Source organism: Lethenteron reissneri, chromosome 26 (assembly GCF_015708825.2).
Source record: "Lethenteron reissneri isolate LAM-NWPU_2019-01 chromosome 26, ASM1570882v1, whole genome shotgun sequence".
Taxonomy (NCBI): domain Eukaryota; kingdom Metazoa; phylum Chordata; class Hyperoartia; order Petromyzontiformes; family Petromyzontidae; genus Lethenteron; species Lethenteron reissneri.
The window spans coordinates 3,625,255-3,649,875 of NC_083804.1; the positions used below are offsets into that span (position 1 = coordinate 3,625,255).

The 24,621-nt window shown below is 45.8% G+C and overlaps 1 protein-coding gene across 11 annotated transcripts in view; it reads left to right on the top strand.

Moving 5' to 3' along the window:
* Window positions 1–24,621, top strand: part of LOC133347509 (protein phosphatase 1 regulatory subunit 12A-like) — a 104,392-nt gene that overhangs the window by 74,842 nt on the left and 4,929 nt on the right. For 8 of the 11 annotated variants that reach the window (XM_061559819.1, XM_061559824.1, XM_061559818.1 and 5 more), the window contains 7 exons: window positions 1,528–1,620; window positions 11,272–11,288; window positions 12,323–12,391; window positions 14,396–14,558; window positions 15,492–15,596; window positions 18,064–18,114; window positions 20,405–20,455. In XM_061559819.1, coding sequence (XP_061415803.1) covers window positions 1,528–1,620; window positions 11,272–11,288; window positions 12,323–12,391; window positions 14,396–14,558; window positions 15,492–15,596; window positions 18,064–18,114; window positions 20,405–20,455 — 549 coding nt within the window. The remainder of the gene's footprint in view (window positions 1–1,527; window positions 1,621–11,271; window positions 11,289–12,322; window positions 12,392–14,395; window positions 14,559–15,491; window positions 15,597–18,063; window positions 18,115–20,404; window positions 20,456–24,621) is intronic. The other 3 variants (XM_061559820.1, XM_061559821.1, XM_061559822.1) reach the window with 3 other exon arrangements.

The following is a 24,621-nucleotide window of genomic DNA, read 5'->3' on the forward strand; positions in this document are numbered from 1 at the left end:
CTTGACGTGGAATGACTTCAGCAACAACGCCGATGATCATGATCAATGCAACGCAAGGAAAAACATGGATGGTGATCTATATGGCGATGGCAGTGCAGCTTGTTGCTAAAAATTAAAGGATAACATTATCAGGAAGTAACCATTCAGTAACTCGTCATTGTACTATAATGTTTCGGTCATTCTGGTTCCAATGAAATTGCACTTGTCCATATTTTTTTTTTAATCCAATTAGTTTGGCCATATATTTTTTATCCAATTAGTAGCTTGTGCACTCACATACATACGCATGCGCATTTAACAAAGCCATGATCTGTCCACTGTGGATGAAGGCCTCGCCATGCTGTCGCCACTCCTCAAGCGTCACCTGACACAAAATCCGTTGATTTCTGTGGAAATCTCATCACTCCCCATCTCCACGGTGCTAACATTCCTGTTGGACTCGTCGCTTCGTTCAGCTGCCACTCCGCCGTTAGTTTGATCGCCCGGCGTCACGCCTGCCGTTTATTTAGGTCGTCCAAAATGTGTTAATTTGCTCAGACACCAAGTGGCATTTGCTCGATGGCTTTGGTCATGCCCAGGCACATGCCGTCTCGTTCCAGCAGCGGGTTTTTTGTCCCATGATGACATGCCTCCCTCTGCTGGGCACGCTCTGTACTGATGGGTGCAAGGTGCCCCCCCCCCCATCTCCTTGTAAATCACGTTGCGCCGTGCCGAGCGACCGTTAAGCCCACGCAGTGATTTAATGTGAACGGTTCTCTTAGATTGCCTCTGCAATGAAGGCGCTCCATTATCGCGGCGCTAATGAACGTAATTGGCTTTCGTGATTGTTTTAACCTTTACGTGCCGCTCGGCGCGTTGAACGGCACATTTTCGCGTCGGAAACGCCAAAGTCGGTGATGCACACCATTCCCTTGTGGACGTTCTGAGGCAGCCAACTCTGATGCTGTTAAAGTGGTGGAAATTCCACGTTCCTGTGACTGGGCCATAGTTGATTTTAGATTCGCTCTGTTGACCAAGTGCTATTCACTTTTTTGACAATAGAGGTATGATATTCTGAGTTTACCCTGAAACGGCATTTAAACTCCTGTTAATTGTTGGTTGAGAATGTGCCATAATACCACCCAGCAAGAGTATTGCAAGATGTGTATCTTTGTAATTTTTTATTCTTAGAGGAATTGGAGATGTTTGAAAAATGTGGTCTCGGTGACCTTCAGAAGTCTACTGAAGAGTGACATTCACTGTTTGAAATAGGTTATTTGAAAAAGAAAAGTGTACGCATGAACATTAAAATTTAAAGGTGGCGGCAATTCCCTCTGAGACCATGGCATCGCAATTTTAAACCAATCGGTGAATTAACATTTAGTTTTCATGATCAATGTTGTCTGCATTGTAGCAAAAAAGTGGTGTTCATTTTACCGTCCCCTGAAAAAATGAAAATGCAGATAGGCCTATTTATTTATTGTGTTGTCTGCATGTGTGCATCTGTGTGTAATTCTCTCTGTATCTGTGTGTGGGCTGTTTCTTCAGTCTCAGAGCGACGAAAATGACCACGATCTGACGGATGAAGAAGAAGAAGAGAGTGAAGAGGTGGAAAAGGAAGTGAAAGAGGTGCGTCCAAAGGTGCTAGCACGTTCCCCTGAACACGCTTCACACACTATTCCTTTACTTACGTTGCTCCACAGTTCCCGCCGATCTCTTCAAAGTGCTGCCGCTGTTGCGCCTACCACAGTGATGATACTTCGTTTTATCAGTACCGGAGATATGATGTGCTTAGCTGACCCTCTGAGCAGGTCTTAGAGGGTCAGCTGTGTTGCAGTCGAAACGTCGTGATCATATTATTGTTTTATATTTTTTATCATTGTATTATTTCCCTTCTACGTGACTTTGCCGAAAGAATCAAGAATATGCTTGTGTAACTAAGATATGGACTGTACAACATCTATACCGTCATAGGATGCCCATGAAATCGAGGCTAGCACCTCCATTGGGAACCTTCCTGCTGAAATAAATAAATGCAATCTATCTTTGGGGATTGAGTTATCACTTGGAAGGCCTCGCAACACCAGGCGCATAGGTCTGCCACTCAGACATCACGAGCAACCATTTGACTTGTCAAATCTCAAGTGATTCATTGAGATATGCGTCCGAGTTAAGTACGTAATTGCCTCTGCCCGTGGTTCAAACTCGAGTGCCAGCGTACCCATTTAAAAGTCTGGCACTCAAGAGGCCCCAATAATTAACTTTCGCCTTGCCAATAATCCAATTTGTTAAGGTGAAAGAGCCTATCGCGAGACATTGGTGTATTTTGTGTTCGGCGCGAGCGCCAGACTGGGTCTTGCGTCCCACATTCAAAACAGGGGTGTAAACTTTTAACGTCTGGGATTGCCACCGCCGCTGGTGTTTACGCCCGGTAGCAGAGTCGATCGTCGTGTTTATGAAGCCAAGTCTGAAATTACTTTCACGGTTTTAAATGAAACGGGCACAAAGCCTACTCTTCTGCCCTCCCCGCCCCTCGGCATTAAATGGACCGTGCTTCTCAGCATGCAGTCCTTAAGCGATGCAGGAAAGGCACATCCCTGTGTTGGTGTAGGGATGCAAAGCCCAGTCTGGCATGATGACACAAGGAACCAGGGTCGTCCTTGCAAAAGAGGCAATGTTGTTTCATTAGTCTCAATGGGTTTTTCATTGTTCATCTCGTGGTGAAATTAAGGGTGCGCGCGTACGTACGTGACTGTGTTAATAGGGGTGGTGGCAGCGTGCGACTGCTGTAAGATTGGCGAGTGAGCGGGCACAGTGCGCAAATGGCTCGTGCCATGGCACCAACCTCGATGCGTGGGGCGAGCTCACGTGCATTACTCTGCTGCAGTGTAAAGGTTGCCAAAATGCAAGGTGACTGAGTGAGTTGCCCAGCGATACTTAACCTCGGAACATTTCACTCGTCAGAGCCATCCTGTACACATTTTTAAGTAGTTTTCAAAATGTTTCAATGCTCAAATGTAGTTGGAATGGCCTTCTTATTTGTTCTGGTTCTCAACCAGTGGTCAAAATGCTTTCTGCCTATAGTTGGGGGAAAAATCTCTCTGTTGAACTACCACTGTTGACTTACAAGTAGTCCTCATTTTTCAACCCCAAAGCGATGATAATTGACCATCTGAAGATAATTTTAACTTACAAACGTACCATTTGTGGGTTGCGTGCTCTAATTATCGTTCCATGGGTCCAGATATATTGCTAAATCCTCCTAATTGTAATTGACCTGCGGTTGGTCAGAAACAGCCTCAATCGGGTCTCAAGATTATTTTAGGAGTAACCCTGCTTGCGATGTTTATTCAGTTCCTCGTGAGACGAAACTGGAAGAAAAAAAAACCTGCACATGAATGGCTAACTCTGAAAAACCCTCATGCTCACAGATAGGCCTGGTTTGTGTCATGATTAGTACTCGCAATCTGAAGGTTTTGAGTTCACATCTTTTCTGCAGACGTGATCATTTCCCTGCGGGTCAACAGAGGGGGGGGGGGGGGGAGGGAAACTCTTTGTCAGAGGTTGACGGTGATCATCCTGTGCATAGATTGGCCCCTGTCGTAACAATGTGAACGTTTTCACAACCATCTTAAAGTTGTTTCGAGTTGAACACCTCTGCAGTGCTATTTTATGCATAGAGAATTGTTGAATAGACAGATCAGCTGCCTACTTGTACTCCATCTACTTCCCATCATGTTGGGAATCCTCCAGAGGCAGTTGTCATTAACATACAAACCACTGCTTACCAGATCATGACATTTACACCCAGTTAATTTAATATAATCACTTGCAATTTTTTATGACTTTGATGACAGATGTGACGTATTTATTTTCTGTAATTTTCGAGGGAAGGGTGTAGCTGTTGCGCAAGTCTCTGAGCGTAGTGCCCAATGAGTTTGGTGGGCTAAGTTAAATTCCTGGCCACGGCTAACATCATTGGCGAGTGATATCTCAAAACCAGTCTTGGAACTCCATTCACCCAATCTGTACTGACCAGTTCCGTGAAGTATGGTGAAGAAAAATCCCGGTGACCCACGGTTGGCTACGTGCGGCGTGAAAGAAGTTCAACATACGTACACACATGGCATTGGACTGCCTTGAGCAATGGATTGACCAAGGGGCTGTGAATGATTATTTTTTATTTTTAGCAAAAAGGATTTGCTCTGTCCCACTATGGTTTGATGTAAAGTTAAACCAGATGTGTGACGACACTGCCTCAGATTTACTGCCATATTTGGTGTTTTTTGCCCAGCACTCCTGTTTGGTCAGAGATTTTCGTCTTAATTATATTTCATCTTATTTAAAGACACGCGCAATGTGTACCAATGCCGTTCCCATGATTGGGCATTATTATCACAGTGGTCGTTGACGGTGAGCTGCATTATCTTTCTGTATAATTCCATCTTCCAAAATCTTTTCAGCTGTGTCGCAGGTTTGTTAGCTAGAACCTCGGCGCTAGGGAGTTTCTAGTTTTTTTCAGCAGCGTGTTAGGCACGAAGACTGGACACCCCGGAGCCTTAAGATTCGTTTTTTAGAAACTCAATGGGATGACCGTTATAAGGCATGAGACTATACACCGGTGGAGCAGTTGTCAGGAGGAAGTGAGTGTGTCGGTAATCGACGACTCTGTGTGTTTGGTTATGAATGTGCGTAATGTGTCGGGAGTTTTGAGAAGTAGGTCAAGTGAGATGTCTTGCTTTAGGAGGGCAGGTTTTTTTGATGGACTATATAAAAACGCTTGGGAGGAATAAAATCATACCTTAAGTATAAAGATAGCGGTGCCTGGGTCCGAGAGTATTTATCTGCATTATTGTGTTGGTCAAAGAGCTGGACTGATAAAACAACTACAAAGGACGCTTTTGGTCTTTTACGTACACGTGAATGCAGAGATTGCTCGAAATTCAATGCAGGGTATGATTCGAAATGGTACGTGGCAGGAATTGTAGATTTAGTGAGGAAAGGTTGGTTGCCATCGATGGGACACGTGTGTGCAGCATGCAGGAGCAAAGGCTAAAGAGACAGACGGGCATTGGTGTGGGCATTCAGAGGGTGGCACATATAGGGGTAAACTTATAGCTAGATGGTGGCATGCTGTAGATGTGGGACCTTATAGCTCAAGCAGTTGTGACCTTCATCAGTTGTGGGATCTGGTTGAAGGACTTAATTGCAACATGTGGTGGCATTAGCAGCATTGTGTTTGATGACATTTTGTTTTTACCTTGGCCAATGCTTGTACGATGGTGTGAAGCATCATTGTAACGGATCACTGGTGATGATCGCGTATTCACGTTGGCATCCGATAGCTTTTAATGAAGTACCATGCGTAACCACATTTGTCTTCTTAGTTCCGATGTTTTGACTGCTAATTCTAAGCATTGCATTGCAGGCTTGGTACATGCCGTACTGAGTTCAGCCCTGCCCTTGGGAGAGAATGATGCAGAGGGTGCATTGTTTATAGTCTACGAATCGGCCGTCCCAACAGCAGAAAAGGCTCTTGGTGCCTCATCCTGTGTAGAGGAGTAATCTCTCGCTGAGGCGAGGCAGCGTGCTTGGGTCTCATTCTAGACAACCCCATCCAAATGCAAATCCTGATGTTGCCTGATGGCTTGCATCCATTAATGTTTAATTTTCCACGCACCGATAACATTTTTTAAAATTAAAACTACTCTGAATCGTAGCATCTGTGCAACAGTTCCACGGGCCACTCCCACGACCTTGCATGTACCACCAGTTGTCCGTGAACCACGAGTTGGGAACTAATGTTTTAAGCGGAGTTGGTGATTCGAATGTCACTGCTGCCAGGTGGTCTATGAGGAAACTTACAAAAGTCTGTTGGATAGTGGACATAGAAACACCGCGACTGGAGATGGAAATAAAAATAGTCTGATGTGACGACTTGCCAAAAGAAAGGACATTTAAAAGTGTCGGTGTCATTTAAAGACCGATTGTGAAACTTGCCTACGATCAGTTCATAACATTTTTGCCATAAACCCCGTGGATATCACAGGAAGAAATTTCTAAGTGGAGACACGGTACTGTGTATTATATTTATCTATAGACTGAGTTTAATTAGTTGGGAAGTAATTACCCAGGCCAAGAGGGATCACTGGAGGAGAACCACGCCCATAACTCATCTCGCCAATTTTGACGAATTTTTGCAAAACTGGTTTTACCCAACCAGTTTTGATGACCACATGGCCCATGAGCTTCAATTTTAGATCAACTCATCCACCCAGGCCCTATATGGAGTGAGATCTCGCAGTACAAACATTTTGCAACGGTATTGTATTTGTTTTAAATATAAAAAGCTCTCCTGCAACTATAGCCACTTAATAAAACATCTCTATAGGCTGACTTGTTTACAATAATATTGAATGTATTTTAATACTTTTTGAGCTGCCTGTCACTTTGGGAACGTTATCGCCCGTGAAAAGCCACTTGTTCCCCTGCCCACCCAACAATGTTTCCAACTCGTGGCCATGCAGCTGTGAGATTTGGAAGACACGTGGTGGAACCGTGGTGAAGCCGTGACATTCACGTTGCTCACCCCGTAGAGCTTAGGAGTCTGCAGGGCTTGGCAGGGTGAAATTAATACTTCTTGATGCAGTTGCAAACCTGTTTTGCTGACCGCATGGAGCTGTCAAGACTCAAGACGGCTCGGGCTATTTTCCATTCAGATCTTAAGTACGTGTGCAATTTGCCACAAAGTAAAACAAAACAATATAATATTTTCTGTGTGTAGCGTAGCTCTGCGGTATTTGTAGCTTTGTTGCTGGGACACGTCTTTTTTTTTTCCAGCTGACTGTTGAATTTTTTGTCAATCATTTTTATTATTTTCGTAAAAGTCAAATTCGTAATTGCTGATCGCACTGTTGACACGCTCGCTTGTGTGCAATTTTCCTTGGGGTTTGGCAAGAAACCATTCCACACTGCGGATAGGGTTTCTCTTACAGTCTACCATCGCATGACGTCTGTTAGCTTGCTTTAGCTCTTTACTCTGGAGGCTTCTCGCTTTTGTCGCGAGCATTTTTGAGGGTGTGTGCTCTGCGTGTGTAGGCGTTGGCGGCGGTGTGGCGATTTGGGGCCCAGTCCCAACAAGGCGCAGCTCTTTGATCAGGAAATAGGTGTGCGCAGTGTCGTGGCGTCGGTCTGCTGTTGTGTCGTGTGTCTCATCGTGTGAGCTCCAAGCGCCATGAGGAGCATCTTTCACAGGTGACTGACTGCTCGTAGTATCCAAGTTGCACGCTGGCAGTGCCATTTCGTAAAAAGATGCCACACATACCCGATTGAAGAAACTCAAGCGTGTCTCGTATCGGGTTCCTGTGTCTCGGTAAAGTTCTTAAATGTGAGCCTTGTTTACAGTATGAGGAACATGCCGCCCTTTGTGATAGTTTGCGTGTTGTGGCCTAGGCCTTGTGGAGGTGTTCAATTGCTGTTTGTTTCTCTGCTTGTCACTGTTTGTATATATATGGATAGTGTGGTGAGGTCGGAGTGCGCGACTCGTAATCAGAAGGTCAATTCCCACACCGGCTACAAGAGCCTGTCATTCCTCAGGGCTCGAGTAAATGAGTTACGTTTTTGGAAGTCAGCAATGACTTTCATTTGGATAAGCTGACCTCTGGCATCAATGTGGAATTTCCCCCACTGGCTCAGAACCGCCGATGGAAATGACTGCTCCTGAATGACTCCTTCGAATTTCTTTATTGGATGCCAACCCTTTTTGAGCTGTGTATGCGAACATACGCTGTGTAAAGGGAATACTTTACACCGTTGAATGTATGCCGCCTTTCGAGATTGGGCCCTTGGCATCCCCCCCCACTCACCGCTGTGCCCCCCCCCCCCCACTGTCTAGCTACATAGGCTGCAGATGGCGCTGCTGAGCTATTGACTTTAAGGAAGACTAAAGGATGAAGCCACCGACTTAAATATTTTGAAATACAGTAACTTGTAATTTTCCAGTACAGGGAGAAACCGTAAAGGATAATCCAGAAGAAAATTAATGTGACGTGTCTAAGAGAAGAATGCCTTTAGAAAGATGCCTTGGTTTTTAAATTATATATACACAGTCAATTCAGAGTGTCTCCTGCTCAAACAAACATTGGGCTGATGATCATCTCTGTAGACAAATGTTTAAAATCCCACGTTCATACGGCACAGGCCGGTATCTCTTCTGGATGACAGCTGTTGACGTAGAATGATATTCATCGACCCTGGAGGAGATGATATGTTGAGTCAACCCCGAGCCGAACTTTTGAGTTTCTGGTTGTGACGTGAGCACTCCATGTACATTCCGCCCCTGCCACCGGAGTGACGCAATCATTGAATACGTGTACCCTACGTGAAAGGGTATAAATTACCTATTAAGGTAAATATATGTACACAGCTACTATATTACATGCTCGCCCGCACACGCGTTGTGTGTGGGCCCGTGCCAAAACGTGCATAAGTGCCTGCATGATGTAAAAATAAATATATCCGTGAACTCTACTGCAGTGTCCTTCAGAGGTGTGTGCAGGATGCACTTGAGGGATGGATTGTTCTTTTTCAGAGCCATCATTGTCCTGTCTTGCTCTGTGTGATGAAGGTGCTTATTCTCGGTAAAGTACGGCTTCAGCAACCTTTATAAGATGGTTTACAGTTATCACGGTGGGGACCCAAGCGTTTCTAGATGGGTTACTTCCGTTGCTTGTAAAATGCGAATACAGTAAACGTCTGTGCTTATACTGAGTTAATTTGATAGTGAACAGAATCCCCCGGGAATGTTTCGCAAAGCGGAGAGAGCTTTGATGCTACCATTGCAACTGCCTTGTTTAGTTTTAAGTCCAAGCACAAGCAGAGGTTTTGTTGGCAGGCATCGTTACATGGTTGCTGCTGAATGCTGGCGTGCGTTCGGTGTGTGCAGTTAAAAGCTTAGGATTTGTTTGCTTGTAAGTCAATTAAGGTGCTCTGGTAGAAAGTATGGAATACATCAACTGGATTTTTTTTTCAGATCGTTAAAGCTACTGATTACAGCTGGATGTAATCTGTTTTCTCTCTCCAAAGGGTGGTATATTTCAAGCATTGTTGGATAGAATGTTTAATTTTATTTTCAAAACGTACCCTATAATCTCCTTTTCAGAAATTCATTGCAACGGTCTCAAAATGTCAAAAGGAATGTAGTTGATAAAAGTAAATGATGTAAGAATTGAATGAAACTGAATACGTTTATTTTATCCAGGAGAGCCTCACCTAGTCTCTCTAGACTGTAATTTTTCAGGAGGGTTTTACATTGGAGTCTTTGTCCAGTTCGTGAATGGAAACCCACACATACCAATCCATTAATTCCCCTTTTTATAACCAGACGAGGGCTTGATGAGACCAAGTCTGAGTATTCGGCAACCTGCTCATGCAGAGTAAAACTCTCAAACAACTACACGGACGCTACAGGAACCCACTTGCTCTACTGCCATCGGCTCGCCATGTCTCAGCCCAGCCGCAACGGAGTTGTAATAGGCTTGCGCTGTCGCGCCTAACCGTTTTGAATTATTCGGTTTATTGTCGGTGGCTTTTCGCAGCAATGGTTGCGAACATTAGAAACCCGTCCAGCCTTGCGAGGTTGCAGTGGGGTGGGGGAGCGCTGGAGGAGATGAGGTGTTGGTATGCTCGTGAAGAACTTGAGAGTGATTTAAATGAGGATTTGTTTTACAAGCAGCGGCGGCACTGAATTCTGGTGATAGGAAAGTGCTTCAATCAAAACTGTTCACTCAGCAGAAACATTTAAGTACTTTTTGAGTAAAAAGCCCATGACATTTTTTTTATCAGAAAGGTAATAATAGAGGGTCTTGAAAATAAACTTTTGCATTAATGTAAATCCGGCAGATTACGACTCACTTCTCCGCCGTAATTGACTGTAATCCTGAAGCTGACATCACATTATTGTAGTTGAAATAGCCGTGCTGAATTGCACTCCAAAAGTTAGACGCTCGCTCCTTGTGGCATTAGCGAAAGGCCATGCCCAGGCAAGCCGGACGCGTAGGGCACGCACGCAACCCAAACTGAAAAGTTCCAGCTGAATCCGTGGCTCTTTCAGCTACCCCCCCCCCCCCCCCGCACTGTCATGGGGCTTATCGGAGAGAGGCCCTGTGAAGTGCTGGGCCATGACACGTTTTGTCGCGCTTAATTGCTCCGTTGGCAACTACCACCAACAACCATCACGATCACCACCACCACCACACACCACATGGGCCGCCACTCCCCCGCATTAGGTAATGGCTGCTTCATGTCTCGGGCATTGTTCTTGCCGCCCTTTGCCTTAAATGGCCAGAGGCGCCGTCACGGAGCACAATGGGCGGGTTCGGGTCACCCGTGTTGCAGGCAGGCTCTGGCAGCAGGTGACGCGGCGGAGGGAATTGAAATGGCGAAAGGTTTTTTTTTCTTCGTTCCTTAATGTCACCGTGACTGTGACAGGTATAGGGTTATCGAAGGATTACGTGTAAAGAAAGGCATTTTTTTTTGGTATATAGCGATCCCTTTACCCGAGGGGCGCAAGCGATCGTGTGTTGTCCTGCTATCGCCAAGGTAAAAAAAGATATAATAATAACAACAACAACACTATGTGCTATCACTGTCTCTCTGTTGTCCATATCTGTTCAGAAATCTGCTTTTCGCGTTTTGTCACGTTGTTGCTTTGAGAGAAAAAAAACACAAACTTTCGGCGCTTGCGCGGGCTCGCACGTGCGCGCGTGTGTGTGTACGTTGTGCCTAGTGTCGTGTAGCGGTTAGCACGCTGTGCTCACAACCCGGCGTCCCGGTTTCGACTCCCGCTCACGGCCAACACCAGTGACGATTATCTGAACCGGTTCTGGGCCTCCTAGGGCAAACTCTGCCTCAAATGAGTACCTGGTGCGGTGTGTAAACATCTTCACTAGGGAGGTGCTCCCTAACAGCACTTGGCCCAACAGTTTGTTAAGGCTGTACAGGGGATATTTTTGTGCTCGGGTTCATATGTCTGTGTACTTCCGTGCGTCTAAACCGTGTACGTGCTCGCCAAGAGGAATGTGTCCTTTGTTCAAAGTTGTCACGAGTCGATCCCTCTTGAGTCGTCTACAACGGGAGGTCCACATGGGTTCTCACCGTCTGCGCTGTCAGATCCCTTGGACTGCGTTGTTACAGTGTGGCCTTGTTAAAACAGCGCCGTTAATTTTATGCTTGTTTTCACATGGAACTGTATATCACCTAACGCGTACGTTTTTATCCCGTCTTGTTTTGCAGCCCGACAAAACCACAAGGTACGTTTCAATTTTCTTAATTCATTTCTTACTTGGCAGTAGTTACGATTTTCTAAACTTGGAACGATGCTGCTTCATTAAAAGTTGAAATTTTTTGCCACGAAGAGATGCTTCGCCAATCAGTGTGAAATTGTTTTGATTTTGTTAAAATTACAATTTCCATACTCTCTGGGTCTTTCGGTAAAGTCACATAGTTAGAAAAATCATAAAAAATCACGAAGTTTCGATCGCAACACAAGCAATCGTCCTCGGGTAAAAAAAAAAATTTCACCTGAGGACGATTGCTTTTTCTATCTACGTGACTTTACCGAAAGACCCAAAGAGTATGAATTCCTGCAGTCACGAAATCAATAAGTCAAGATTACAATTGCTGTTTACTATGCTTATGTAGAACTGGCACACCGTGGGGTTTGCCACTTTGCAGGAATTTGATTTACAATTGCAACATTTGATCGAATAAGAATGCGAGATCAAACATTCGCTTTGGAAATATATATCGTGCTGTATTCAAATCGGAACACCTTTTGTCCAACTTTTTCTTGTGTTCTAAATAGTTTTCAGTCTTAAAGGATATGGGGAGCCACTGTGTGGCTTGATGCTTTAGTTTCAGGACACCCAAGTTTATGGCCAAGACACATGAGAGGAGACTTGTGAATGTTTCACAGCCAGTCCGAGCCCATGAATTATGTATTCATCATTATTGTTATCCCTGTGGGAGTAAGTGTCGCGGCAACCCGCATCAATTAATTTGCCCCTTTTCGAAATTAACTTTTGCGCATCTCTGCTAAGCAGTAAAAAAAGTATCTTCATTATAATTCACCACAGTGGCCTGAAATCTATTGTTCCTATCGCTTGGAATCAAACCTCAAGCGACCAAGCCTGTTTGTGCGGGAGGGGGGAGTGGGTGTTGTGGGGGAGTGTCGTGTTTCTGTGGTAATTGTTCACCGTGGCTCTCCGGCACCGCGTTTGCTCGTTTGCACCATGGTTTGTGTGACCCCCCCACCCCACCTCTGCCTGCTGTGCCCCCATTGTAGTTCCATCCTCCACTCGGGCCCTATCCCCGTCCGTCGCCCTCCCTGGCCTGGCCTGTTGGGCAGTGGGTTGTAAGTGGTTTGAGCCTGGGATAAACGAGTCCTTTTTATTACCTTTTCTGCCGCTTTCCTGACCCCCCCCACCTCTTACAAATCGATCCAGCGTTCTGTCACAGCCTTTGAGAGGGGCTGTGTTAGCCCAGGCGCTGGGCCAATTAGCAGTTTACCTTCCACAAAGGGGCATCCATCCAGTCCCATCTGCTATGTTGGGCGAAGTAAAAAAAAAATGAAGCCTCAATTTTTTGAAGGGGCTTTGGAAGGCTTTTGCTTATTGTGTTTGGCATTGATGCCCAGCACCATAAAAGAGCACAAGATGCATTTGTTGTTTATCCAGGCACCCCAAAGCACCCGTAGACGTTATTGCAACCTGCAATAATTCACTCGTGAGATAAGCAAGCGTTGTAAATTAAAACACAACTGCAAAAAAATACCTTGGAAGGTAAACTGTTTTGAGCTTGCTGACGTTTTTTATGTCAGACCCTGCCATTGCTTTTCGAGGACAGGCTTTTGGGCTGTCTGTGCTGCTGGCGTTACCGCCAATGGAAATTCCCCGGGGCCAGGCAGCAGTGCGCACAGCGCACAGACAGCGTCGTTACGACTTATCCATAGCAGCAGCTCTTTGCTTATGCTCTATAAAGGATCAGCATTTCGTCTTCCTCTCCGCAGGAGCGTAATTGGTCATGGAATGGAACTTTGATTTTGTGTTTTTTTAAAGCATCCGTAGACATGCAGACTCGGGCTGTTTTGCTTTGAGGATTTTGCAAGCGTTTGAATTCCAGACATCTCGTTATATTTGACGATTCTCTTACCAATTACCGCGAGTGGAAGACGTCCGTGATAACGGTGATGGTGAATTAACCCTGGGGAGAAGAATAAAACGGGCCTCGCAAATGAAACGTGGGTCTTGTGGTAATAATGACATGAAATGCATTTGGGTTTGTTTGCAACAACGAAAACCAAATAACAAAATGCAACCCCTACAAATGCATTTGAGCCGCTTTATTGTTTACATGATCAAAATGAGTAGCGATGGCTGTTTTCTTTAAACTTCTGAATTGGTTAAACTGGTGCTTAAGCTGGTATTTGCAATGAATATATCGTTAATGGGAAGAACACTTTATTCAGCTTCATTACTCAATCCTGAACCATTGTCTCACATGAAGAGGTTGTTCGGGACAGATGAGCATCGCACGTAAAAACTGGGTTTACACTCATTGAAAAACCGAAGATCGCAATGTGTCAATTTGATTGGCTGCCGTAAAACTGATTATTATTTTTGCCTTGTATCACATGGTCCTTTGGCCTGTCCTACAATGGGTGGAGCTATGTGAGAGACTTCATCAGATATAATGCATTCACTTTGTTGACATCATGAGTCCTGATAACTTTTCCTACAGCGTACTGCAGCTAACGCTGCTCGATTTAATCGGTCAATCAAAGGATCGTTGGGGCCTGCCGTGGATGCGAATGGCAGCTACCAAATTGAATTGGGTCAACGGAAACCCAAACGAGCTGCTGCAGTTGGTTAAAACGAATACAAATCTCGTGACGTTTTTAACTAATTGGGACCAGAAACGCTCATAGATGAAAGTGTGGATTGGATCAAAATTGATGTAGATGAACTGTGATTACCCTTTGTTGGGAGAAAAATTCCACATCAAAAGGGCATCACTTGGGTAATAACTCAGGGCTAAACATAGCTACAGACCTTAACTCGAAATTGTACAAGTTTGTGTGTTCCGAATGAGAAAAACACAAGAGGTTTTTCTTTAATCTAAATGTGCCTTGAACGGCATTTCAGAGGCATCCGTTACCAACATGCTCGCAGCGATCAACCATTGAGTCCAAATAATTGGTGCACAATCATTGCATCCACACAACATCATTATAACCACACCACATCATCGCATCCACATGTGCGCAACCACATAACGCGAACGCATGCACGCACACATACACACACTCGCATGTCACACCTCCTGGAATGCATGCACACTCACGCACACTTGCACGCAGGTTCAACACAGTAGCGACGAGCACGAGCCTCTCGGAGAACTACAGCGAACGGTACGCAGATCGGATGAGAAGCACAACGTCAATCCGGCCTGGGCGGCCCGGGCCCACCTTGGCCCCCGCCCCGCAGCCCACGGAGCTACCGGACACAAAGGACTACCGCAAGGTAACGGCCAAATCACGATGCAAACAGTACACCACGCACTGTCTATTGTTACTACACCGCATGCTGTCGACAGGACACCACTGTCCGCTGTTGGTACACTGCCTCCCCCTATCTAAACGTCAATCACACCGTACTCCAGAGGTCGCAATCGGGTACCCGATACCCGGACCCTACCCGATACCCGGCTACCCGTACCCAGCCGGGTACCCGTTTGCGACCCTGGTGTGGACGGGTACGGGTACGGGTAGGCCGTGAGTCACTGGTGAGTAACCGTTTGTCATTCATTTCGGGTAGGGTACGGGTAGGGAACGGGTACCCGTACCCGGCCGGGTACAGGTACCCATTTGTGACCCTGGTGCGGCCGGGTACGGGTAAGGAATCAAAACCCGTTTGCGACCTCTGCCGTACTCTAAATATCAATCGGAAACACCTCACACTGCATCTACCGAATGCACCCACACACCACAGTGCATCGATGACAAGTGGTTGTGCATTACCCTGGCACTTTTTTGGTTTGTTTACACATCTTTTAAAATCGAGATTTTATTTTATCCTCGGATTCCCTTAAAAAATCAACTTGTATTTCCCAGTGGAGTTTTACCCCATTGAAATACTCAATTCCAGACTGATTGATGTTATCTTAATAATGTCCTTTCTTTCGTGCAAAAAAATACCTTGCTGAGCTTTAAGACTTGTCCATGAGGGTCTTGCATTGGTCCACACGGATGGCTCTGGAGCCAACACGCTGCGCCGCCATCACATTCCCACTGTGTTAGCCAAGCGGTGTGGCAAACCTCGGAGCCCGTAATGATTTCGGTGTATTCCATCAAACCTCGCTACAACGAGCCCAGCGAGGCCTTCGCTTGCGGCCCGTCAATTGCGTTGGACCCTGACCCCCGCCCCCCCCACCGTGTCTCCCTTCCCCGTTCGTAGCTGTATGAGCAGATGAGGAAGGACAATGAAGAGATGAGGAAGAAGTTGCGGGATGCACAGCTGCAGCTGGCTGAGACCAAGGTGCAGCTGGAGAGGGTGACACAGGTGAGTGGAGGTGACGTGTCATCACTGAAGCAACACCCCTCCTCACACCCCTGCTCAGAGGACAGTGGCCAGTGGCACGACTTGTTGTGCCAGACTGGAAAATGCAAAAATATGTATGGGGTGGGTGGAAAGTGTCGAATATAGCCCTTCATCTCTACGAGTCAGGACGACCTGTGTAACCCTTTCCCATTCCGAGACGTCTGAAAGCTTTGCGGGGTGGGTCCTGTTCACCGCTGAATTTCAGAACGCGCAAGCAGTTAGCGTTACGTTTTATTTAGAGAGGCGTAGCGCCATTGTTTTTAAAGACATTGTACTCATCGCAGAGAACTGTCGCGCCCATAATACAGTTTTTTTTTGGGGTTAGATCGCGCAATATATAAATTGTGTCGTTAAAACCTGCCACCACCCGACACAGCCAACTAGTAAGGGTTGTCACGTAAACAGAATGTGGCCAATTCGTCACTAGTACAGCACACCGGTGTGTTGGAGAGCCAAGCCACAACATTTACAATCTGAGTACGATGTTTGACCAGTACTAACAACTAGCTTCATCAGGCGGCAGCCAGATTTGTGGAGAAGTCTGTTTCGTTCCTTATATAGAGGAATAGATGTGGTTACCACGCTTCTGTGCTCTAGCGCTCTTTCGCTCTTGCGCAAAGCGTGGTCACCACATCTACGCCTGATGATGTACATGTGTGTCATTGGGATGGAATTGGAAGAAAAACTGTTGACATACACGCACGTCATCGGAATGGGAAAGGGTTAATACAAACCTCTACATCTGTATGTTGAACTTCTCTTGCACCATACGTAGCCAACCGTGCGATTCTTGGGTGCTGGGGAATGATGATGATGATAATAGCTTTTGTCTTTATGGTTTGTTTGGAGTGGTAGGTTGATTTACATCTCAGAATTTAGCTGCTGGCTAGAGGATGTGACCATTTAATGTTTTTTTCCACGAGATAGGTGGGAACATGACTAGAGGGAAGATTGCACTGGCCAGATGTGCTGTAGGAATAGTGTTCAGGATAATTACGTAGCTTTGACAGGTTGTTGGACGAAACAAAAAAATCTGAAGTGTCTGTTCATTGCTAAAATATATAAACATTTCACTCATTGGCCACTTAACCATCTGAACCACTGACTTTCTGACTTCCCATTATTGTTATTGTAATGCCTCGGCCATCACGCGTTGTTCTCTCGTTCATGCGTTACGTTGGCCGGGTCTGATTGTTGTGAATCTAGCGTGTCGTTCCATCGATGTCGCGACTTGCCCGCTATTGGCCCCCGAGTGGGGCAGATCGATGGCATTCGGCGGGCGATGTGGATGAGTCGTCGCTGAAGGCAGCGTGTCACTGTAGTTTGTATGCCACGCTGTCGCCATGAAGTCATCGCGTTCAAATCAATCACTTGAATAACATATCGTTAATCGTGTGACAATTCACCCTCCCACCTCGTAATTTGTTGAATTGTTACAAATGAGTTCAATCTTTATTTGCCTACTTCAGCAGTTTATTTTCTTGCTGTGGCTGTCCCACCTGATGACGATTGCTTGTGTTGCGATCGAAGTGTCGTGATCTATTATTTTTCTATCTACGTGACTTGACCGAAATAACCCAAAGAGTTACAAATGAGGTTGCACGGTTCCATTGAAGAATCATGTATTTGTTTTGTTCAAACTGTCTTTGTATGTTTAACACGTAGGCTTTCGCAACCAATATTATTCATAATAAAGGTTTTTAGGTTAGATCATCACGTTATTTATAAATGTGTCGCATCCCTCCACCACCCGACACGGCCAATCAGTAAAAAAAGTGTCACGTTGACAAGACAAAATAGTTCGCTACTTTAGCCCACCGGTGTGTTGAAGAGTGAATCCACAACATTTACAATTTTTGAGTACGACGTTTCGCTGGTAATTACATCCAGCATCATCGAGGAATTTGACAGAATATTGCCCGATGATGCTGGATGTAATTACCAGAGAAACGTCGTAGTCAAAAATACTAAATGTTGTGGATTCACTCTTCAACACGCCGGTGGGCTAAAGTAGTGAACTATTTGTCTTTTGTCAACGTGACACATTTTTTACTGATTGGCCGTGTCGGGTGGTGGAGGGTTGCGACACATTTATAAATAACGTGATCTAACCCAAAAACCTTTATTATTATGTCTTGTTTGTATATTCGTGCATATTCTCTTTGTTTTGCCCTGTTTTTTATTCGATTATCCTACAGGCCATTCATTAGCCTCAAGGTATATCGTTTAGCCTAGAGGTACATATCATACATAATGGCTTTGACCCACAATTCGATGTATGTATCGTGAACAGAAAGATAATTTAGAATCGATGAATTGCTCCTTGTTGACAGATTACCCGTAAAGTTAAAGGCATATTTGCAAACGACCTGGTGACTCTCATAATGGTTCTGCCTCCCCTCTGCCATTTTTTATTTTTCTGTCACAGAGACAAGAGCGTTTTGCTGACAAGACGTCGCTGTTGGAGGCAGAGAAGAGGGTAAGGTCTTTGCTTTCGCTCGGGTCCTGCTCCGTGTGAAAACAGTGCACTAACTTATTTAGGAGGCTGTAAAGAAAAGCTAACGGATAAACTCGGTTTGTGCGCTTGTAAATAACGGAACGGCAGGCTCGCACGCGCCTCCATTAAAATGACCGACGGGGTCTTCGCTCAATATTGGGGGCGTCGTCGTGAAAAAGTTATTCAAAGGACAGTGGTTTCCAGAAGGCGAAGGTCACCCTGCGTGGATTGAGGGCCACTCGTTGGATGGATTCGCCATCCCCGACAGCAATAGCTATCGGTCACTGTGGGCACGACCAATTATTTAAATCGTGCTATTTTCTTTAAAGTCTGTCTCCTTCCTTTCAGGAAGGCCCCCCCCCCCCCCCCCACAAAAAAAACACGTTTTAGATAAATACATAGTCCGTGCATTATTCTATATACAATTTTAGAAAAAAATGCCATTGGTCACTCGCTTCATATTTGCACACTCGTGTTATTTCTCCCATTCACGTTATTACAACAGCAATGTAATGTGCCGCCACTGGAGTGCCATCGTACTTTCAAATAAGTGTTGGACAGCCCGTGGCACACTGTGACCTGTTTTTTTCCCTCATTGTAAATTCCTCGCTGCTTTGGGGGGGGGAGAGTCTCAGCCTTCTCCACTGGATGACCACTTTTGACAACCCATAATGTTGGCACTCTCTTTATGTGGATTTTAAAACAACAAAATTGGTACTCAATGCATTGGATCAGAAGTGATGGTGGCCACGTGATTAATTACATAATTACTTGTGTGGTTAATAATGAACCAAGGGCAGGTGCCAACTGTCCATCAATCCTCCGGGGTCGATAAAATGATGACTACCTTGTGGGAAGTTGAGAGTGGCTCTTCTCCGCTGTGACTGCCCTTTGCCATAGAAATGTTGAATTTGTGCAACCTGGCTTGGGGCTGTTGACGGCGATGAGTACGACCAAACATATTTTTAAGTACAGAGGCTCCTTGTCATTAAATCGGGCACGTGGTTATATTTATCGTAATTGCTTCAATCAGTTTGTGCTTGTATGTCTGCTTCCGTGCCTGTGTTTTTTCTTCAGAATATAAAAAGTGTTCTTTCTGCCTCGAAATTAGGCGTGCTTGGAGGTCTGTAGAGTTGCGCTTTGAGAGTTGGTTGATGTCGAGGCTTTTCACATTCGTCGCTCTGAGGTTATGGAATATGTTGTCGTTATCATTTAGGTCATTGACATGTAGACATTTTAAAATGCCTCCGAAAGATTCGCTCTTTAAAGAAATATATAACAAGTAATTAAATGTTGGAGAAAATAGTTTTTCCACGCAGTGAGAATACGTAGGTATTACTTGGTTACATTCACGTACATGAGCTTTCTGCATTTTATTGACGTTTAATGTGTATGTTAACACTATGTGATTTGTGCATAGTTGTTGAATGACATGATGTTGATGACGATGATCATGATGGTACAGTCATGATACTTGACTTGAAGTGTCTCACTTATTCGCTGTTTGCATTAACATTTTGCCACGAAAACTAATAGTTATTCCATCACGTGAATTGGAAACCACCTTGTGCAAAGTTTCAGGTTTATCTGCACATTCTTGATTTTGAGCATCACCGCTTCACTGAACCAGGTCCACGTGAAAAGCCACTTCGTTTGGCCAACATTTCTGGCCAGGTAGATGAAAAAAATAATAAAATGAAAATAACTAAGATTTAGTTATGTTCTACGTGACTTTACCAAAAGAACCAAAGAGTATGGATCCTTGCAGTCATGAAAACTTTAAATCGAGAATTTGTGGCCAGGTCCCTTCTCAAAAATCTATATAGCTCAGTGGGCCTTACCTGCTAATATAAAAAAAAAAATCTATATTACTCCTAGTAGTTTAAGCAGAGTATTCTACCAATTTAACCTTGGGCATTATCACGGAAATGAGCAGAACTAGTATTTCTGCATTATTTTTCCAGATTTGTTTGTGCAAATCAAGTGCAGTCACCTCCATTTAGAGTCACCTTTTCCCTTGAGGCTCGCAATGGAGTTACCATGCTTTTGGGAAGTCGGCAGTGGTAGTTTTATTGATTGGCTCCCCTCTGCCAAAGAAAAAGTAGAATATCCACCACTGGCTTACGGATTTCATCGGGGATAAGCACCACCCTGTGCGCATTTGAGAACAGAGGCGTTTTTTTTATTGTTTTAACAAAAGATGCAGCTTTGGTTGAAAAGACTTACAGAAACCGGACGACACGAATGAATGTCCCCTGTTCGTTAAAACCAGGAAAAACGAGCCCTGGAGAGAAAAGTTTCGGAGATGGAGGAGGAGATGAAGGTACCCCGTTCAATTTATTATTCTATTTATTTGCGCATCGATGTTCATCTGAACATTTCTGTGCATCCACACTTCGTCTTTTGCTTTCCATTATCTACCCCCCCACCCCTCCCACCTCCTTCACCCCATACCACACTCTGTTGCTATTTGTCTATTACGGGCACCCTTTTAAATTGGCGTACTTTGTAACTACGATCACGACCTCATGTTGTTCTCTTTGCTTTTCACCCCCTGCCCCCCTGCCCCTCCCCCCGCACCTGTTCCCTGCCAACGCTCACGAATCGCTGTCCACACCCCGGCCGATCCCTGCGCTGGCCCACGCTCCACTCCCACGATGACGACCCTTGCGCTCCTCGACGTTGCCCGCCAATGTCTCGTCGCTTCCTTCTCTTCCACCCGCCCCTCCACCTCTAAATGCTTCCTCCGTCTGTTGGTCCCTCCACGTGGGGTGTTGCTCCTCAATGCTACATGTCCTCCCTCCTCCTCCTCCTTCAACCCCGATCAATGCTCATCATCTGTGACTGTTCTCACCACCGCTCTGCTTCCCTCTTCATAAGTGCCTCGTCTTATTTGCACTCCCTGTTTGTGCAATTCCCCCTTCCTGTACTTGTATTTGTCTCTTCGTCCTTCTGTGGCACCCCTGGCTTTGCTTGTCTCCGCTCGATGTCTCACTGGTGGTTGTGCGCAAATGTGTGTTGTGTGGCTGGTGGTGTTGTGGGGATGTGTGCGTGCATGCGTGTGGTGGATTCCGTGTCTCCATGTTATGTTTTTGTGTGTGCACGCTTGTGTGTGTGTTTACACGCATACATCTGCGTTTGTGTACGCTTTTGCTTATTTGTGTGTGCGTACCCATGCTTGTGTGTGCGTGTACGTGCGTGTGGATGCACGTGCATATGTTGCTGTGTACCGGCATGCATGTTTTGGGGTCGTGCATATGTGTATGTATGTATGTATGTGCGAGCGCATGCTTGTGCGTGTGTGTACGTGCTTGTGCATGTGACTGCATGTGCGCACGTGGCTGTGTACGCTTTCGTGCGCCTCTATAATGTGTGCGTGCCTGCCAACGTTCGTGTGTGTGTGTGTTCGTGTGTGCGTGTGTCTGCGTACGTGCGCATGCTTCCGCGCCGTATCCTTTGTCGTGGCTGCGTCGCTTGGCACACTGTTCCCCGTCTTGTCTCCCCCTGTCTCGACGGTGGGGCGGGCGGTTGACCCGGGCAGCCTCTGGAGCAGGTAATGCAGCAGGTGCGGGCTCTGAGGCAGCTCAACGAGCGGCTGCTGGCCGCGAACAAGGCCCTGACGCGCGCCGTGGCGAATCTGTCGGGCTCCTGGGCCCGGCAGCCGCAGCAGCGGCAGCCGCGGCAGCTCCACCCCGTAGACCTCTAGCCCCCACCCCCCCCCCCTGTCCCCTGTCCCCTGCCCCCCCCACTCCTCCTCCCGACTAAGGCAGGTGTCTTGCATCAACTCTTCAAGCTAAAGGGATGAGTTAAACTCCACTTTGGTTTGCAAAAAAGCGAGCCGGGGTTAGGCGTGCTCCATTTCCCAGAATGTCCGTGACGAATTTGGGTGGCTCCCTTTTTTACGTGAATCGCACGCAAGGCTCGAGCTTTCAAATGCCACTGCGCCAAAGAGGGCTACCCTCGTGGGCGTGCAGCGTATAACGACGTCTTTGTTTCATTGTTTCGCGTACGTCCACTGTTTCTCAGCTGTTTATTGGGATCGTTACGAATGGAAACTTTACTAAAGATAATCTGCGGATGGAGCCCCGTAATTTGTATGCGCAGTTCTGGAAACCGACATGTATTGGGGCCACGCAAACTGAATATCCAGTTTAGATATGGCATATTTCCACCTATCCACAGTCATAACCTTAACTCTTTAGCTTAAATTAATGGTGTAACATTCCTGAGTTGAGTTTTTTTATTGCAGTGTTGAAATGTGTTCGATTCCATGTTAAATAGTGCCAACTTCATTGTGTTGTGCAACACATTTGGACTTTTCTTAATCATTAATCTCAACGACTGTCCTTGTCCCCACGTACAATGAATTAAGAGGCTGGGAGGCCCAGCTCGCACCCACGCCCTCTTGCCAGGGAACCCAGGGAAAGATCGAGGCAAAGAATGGCACGACCTCAACCTGTAAATAAAAACATGTAGGAATTGAAGAAATGAAATGAAGGCATCCGTAATAATGAATCAGAAAAATAAGATAAATGTATCTCGATGAACATAGATGAATCCAATTTATTTTCAAATATTTCCCAGCTATATTGGGCCAGGCTGACATGGCCACTTGACCCCATCCAGCCGGAGTGCACAAGGAACGTGCACTCTTCATGGGAATTTTAGATCACTAAATAAGACTCGGTTTTTGTTCCTAGATAAAGAATATTTACTGTCATATTTAAGACCAACTCTCTGTGACTGCAACATCGGTTTGAAGGCATGCCCCACCCGGGTCAGATATGAAGTCTGGGATAACCAATTTTGCAAACTATCCTGGAGTGAAATTCATCCCTTGTCTCCAATTGTTCTGTATTTTTTTACCCCCCCCCCCCCCCGTTTCCCCCCTTTTCCCTTCCTGCTGCTGAATTCCCCCAAGTCCAATGTGTTCAGTCCTGACCGGCACGGCTTCACCGGCTCGGCACTCGTGCTACGTTGCCGCCGTTGGACCGTGTGCAGTGGGGGTGGGGGGGGGGATCCGTTTACACCCCCACTTTGATCAGCAGAAATTAGTTGGTGGGGCCAGCAGGTGTGACCAAACCAACTCCATTCCCACGTGGAGCGGTGTCTGCATTTTCCTCTCCCCAGCTGCGTTTGGCTAATCCCATTTGACCCAAGTTTCGCCAAGCTCGATGTGATTGATAGAAGATAAATTATTTAAAAAAACGAGAAACTTCCCCGCCGCCTATCGTGCGGGGGACTTCTTAACAGGTTCACGCACTCCGCTTCAGAGTGTGTGTCCCTTCTCCCCCGATCGCCATATGAAAAAACAGAGATTTAGTACTTGGGTTAATCCAGAATTTCATCGGCGATCACGCAGCATGCTCCTGTCCCCGCAAAGGTTTTTGTGCAAGCGGTGTTTCTGTATTCATGGGTACATATGTGCACGCACGTTAGAGAAAGTGTTAGTTACCAGTTGGTAATGTTCATGTTGATCATATTGGACCATTGTCAGTGTAGGATGTAGGGTGGAAGAGTTGGTCTCCCCATCTGTGTTCAGATAGAAATGCGACTTGATACAATGGTGGTGGAGGGGTCACCTGGTGTGGCTGGGGGCTCCACCGGTCCCTTCCCAGCCGTCACCATGAATAACTATTCCAGTTCATAGGTTCTGAGTTGGAGTGTGGCCATGACGTCTATTGATTAACGCAAGTACTACATCCCTGGGGGGGGGGGGGGGGGGTGTTTGCATTATCCCTTAACTCATGACAACACTAGACTTTCAACTAAATCAAGGAACATTGTTAGTCTTAAATTTCCCCACAATTGCAGGAGGCTTAAGTAGGCAATAACGAGCTGAGGTGGTGGGTTGGGCAATCGTGTATACAGCTTATTCGAAGCCTGAAATTCCATATACCCATCTTAATATAACCAAGTATAAATCAGCTGTTTTGAAGCAGAGGGTGACGGTGAAGGAGAGAGAAATGACAATTATTACCGCTTTGGTTATTTCATTTGATTATCAATATCGGACTATCTATCCAGGGCTAGTAAAATATCACTGTAGGAAGTCAACGGGAGCTGACTATCCCTCCACCATGGGAATGTATCATTTCCACCGCTGTTTTGGAGCGACCAACAACGATCGTTTAAACAGGCAGGTATTTTAACTCTATTGTTAGTAATAATCAGCACGCAGGCTCGGAACGTTATGCAGTCCATGTGCCTTTTGGTCGTTAGTGAGGCCTTTCCTCCAGGGGCTCCACTGTAAAGTGTAATTTGGTTTCATTTTGTTAAATAAAAGTTGGTGCTCAATCGACCTATTGGCAGTACTTGATGTAGTCACATGGGAAATTGGTTGCCGGGTCCATACTGCTGATCAAAGCTGCGTGTGATTAACCTTGTGTGGTTCTTCTGGGTGCCTTTTAAATGATGAATGAACATCGTGGACTTCTTAATTTCCTGTGCTTACGAGTGTAATTTTTGCAGTTTTTTTGGTTTGCAATT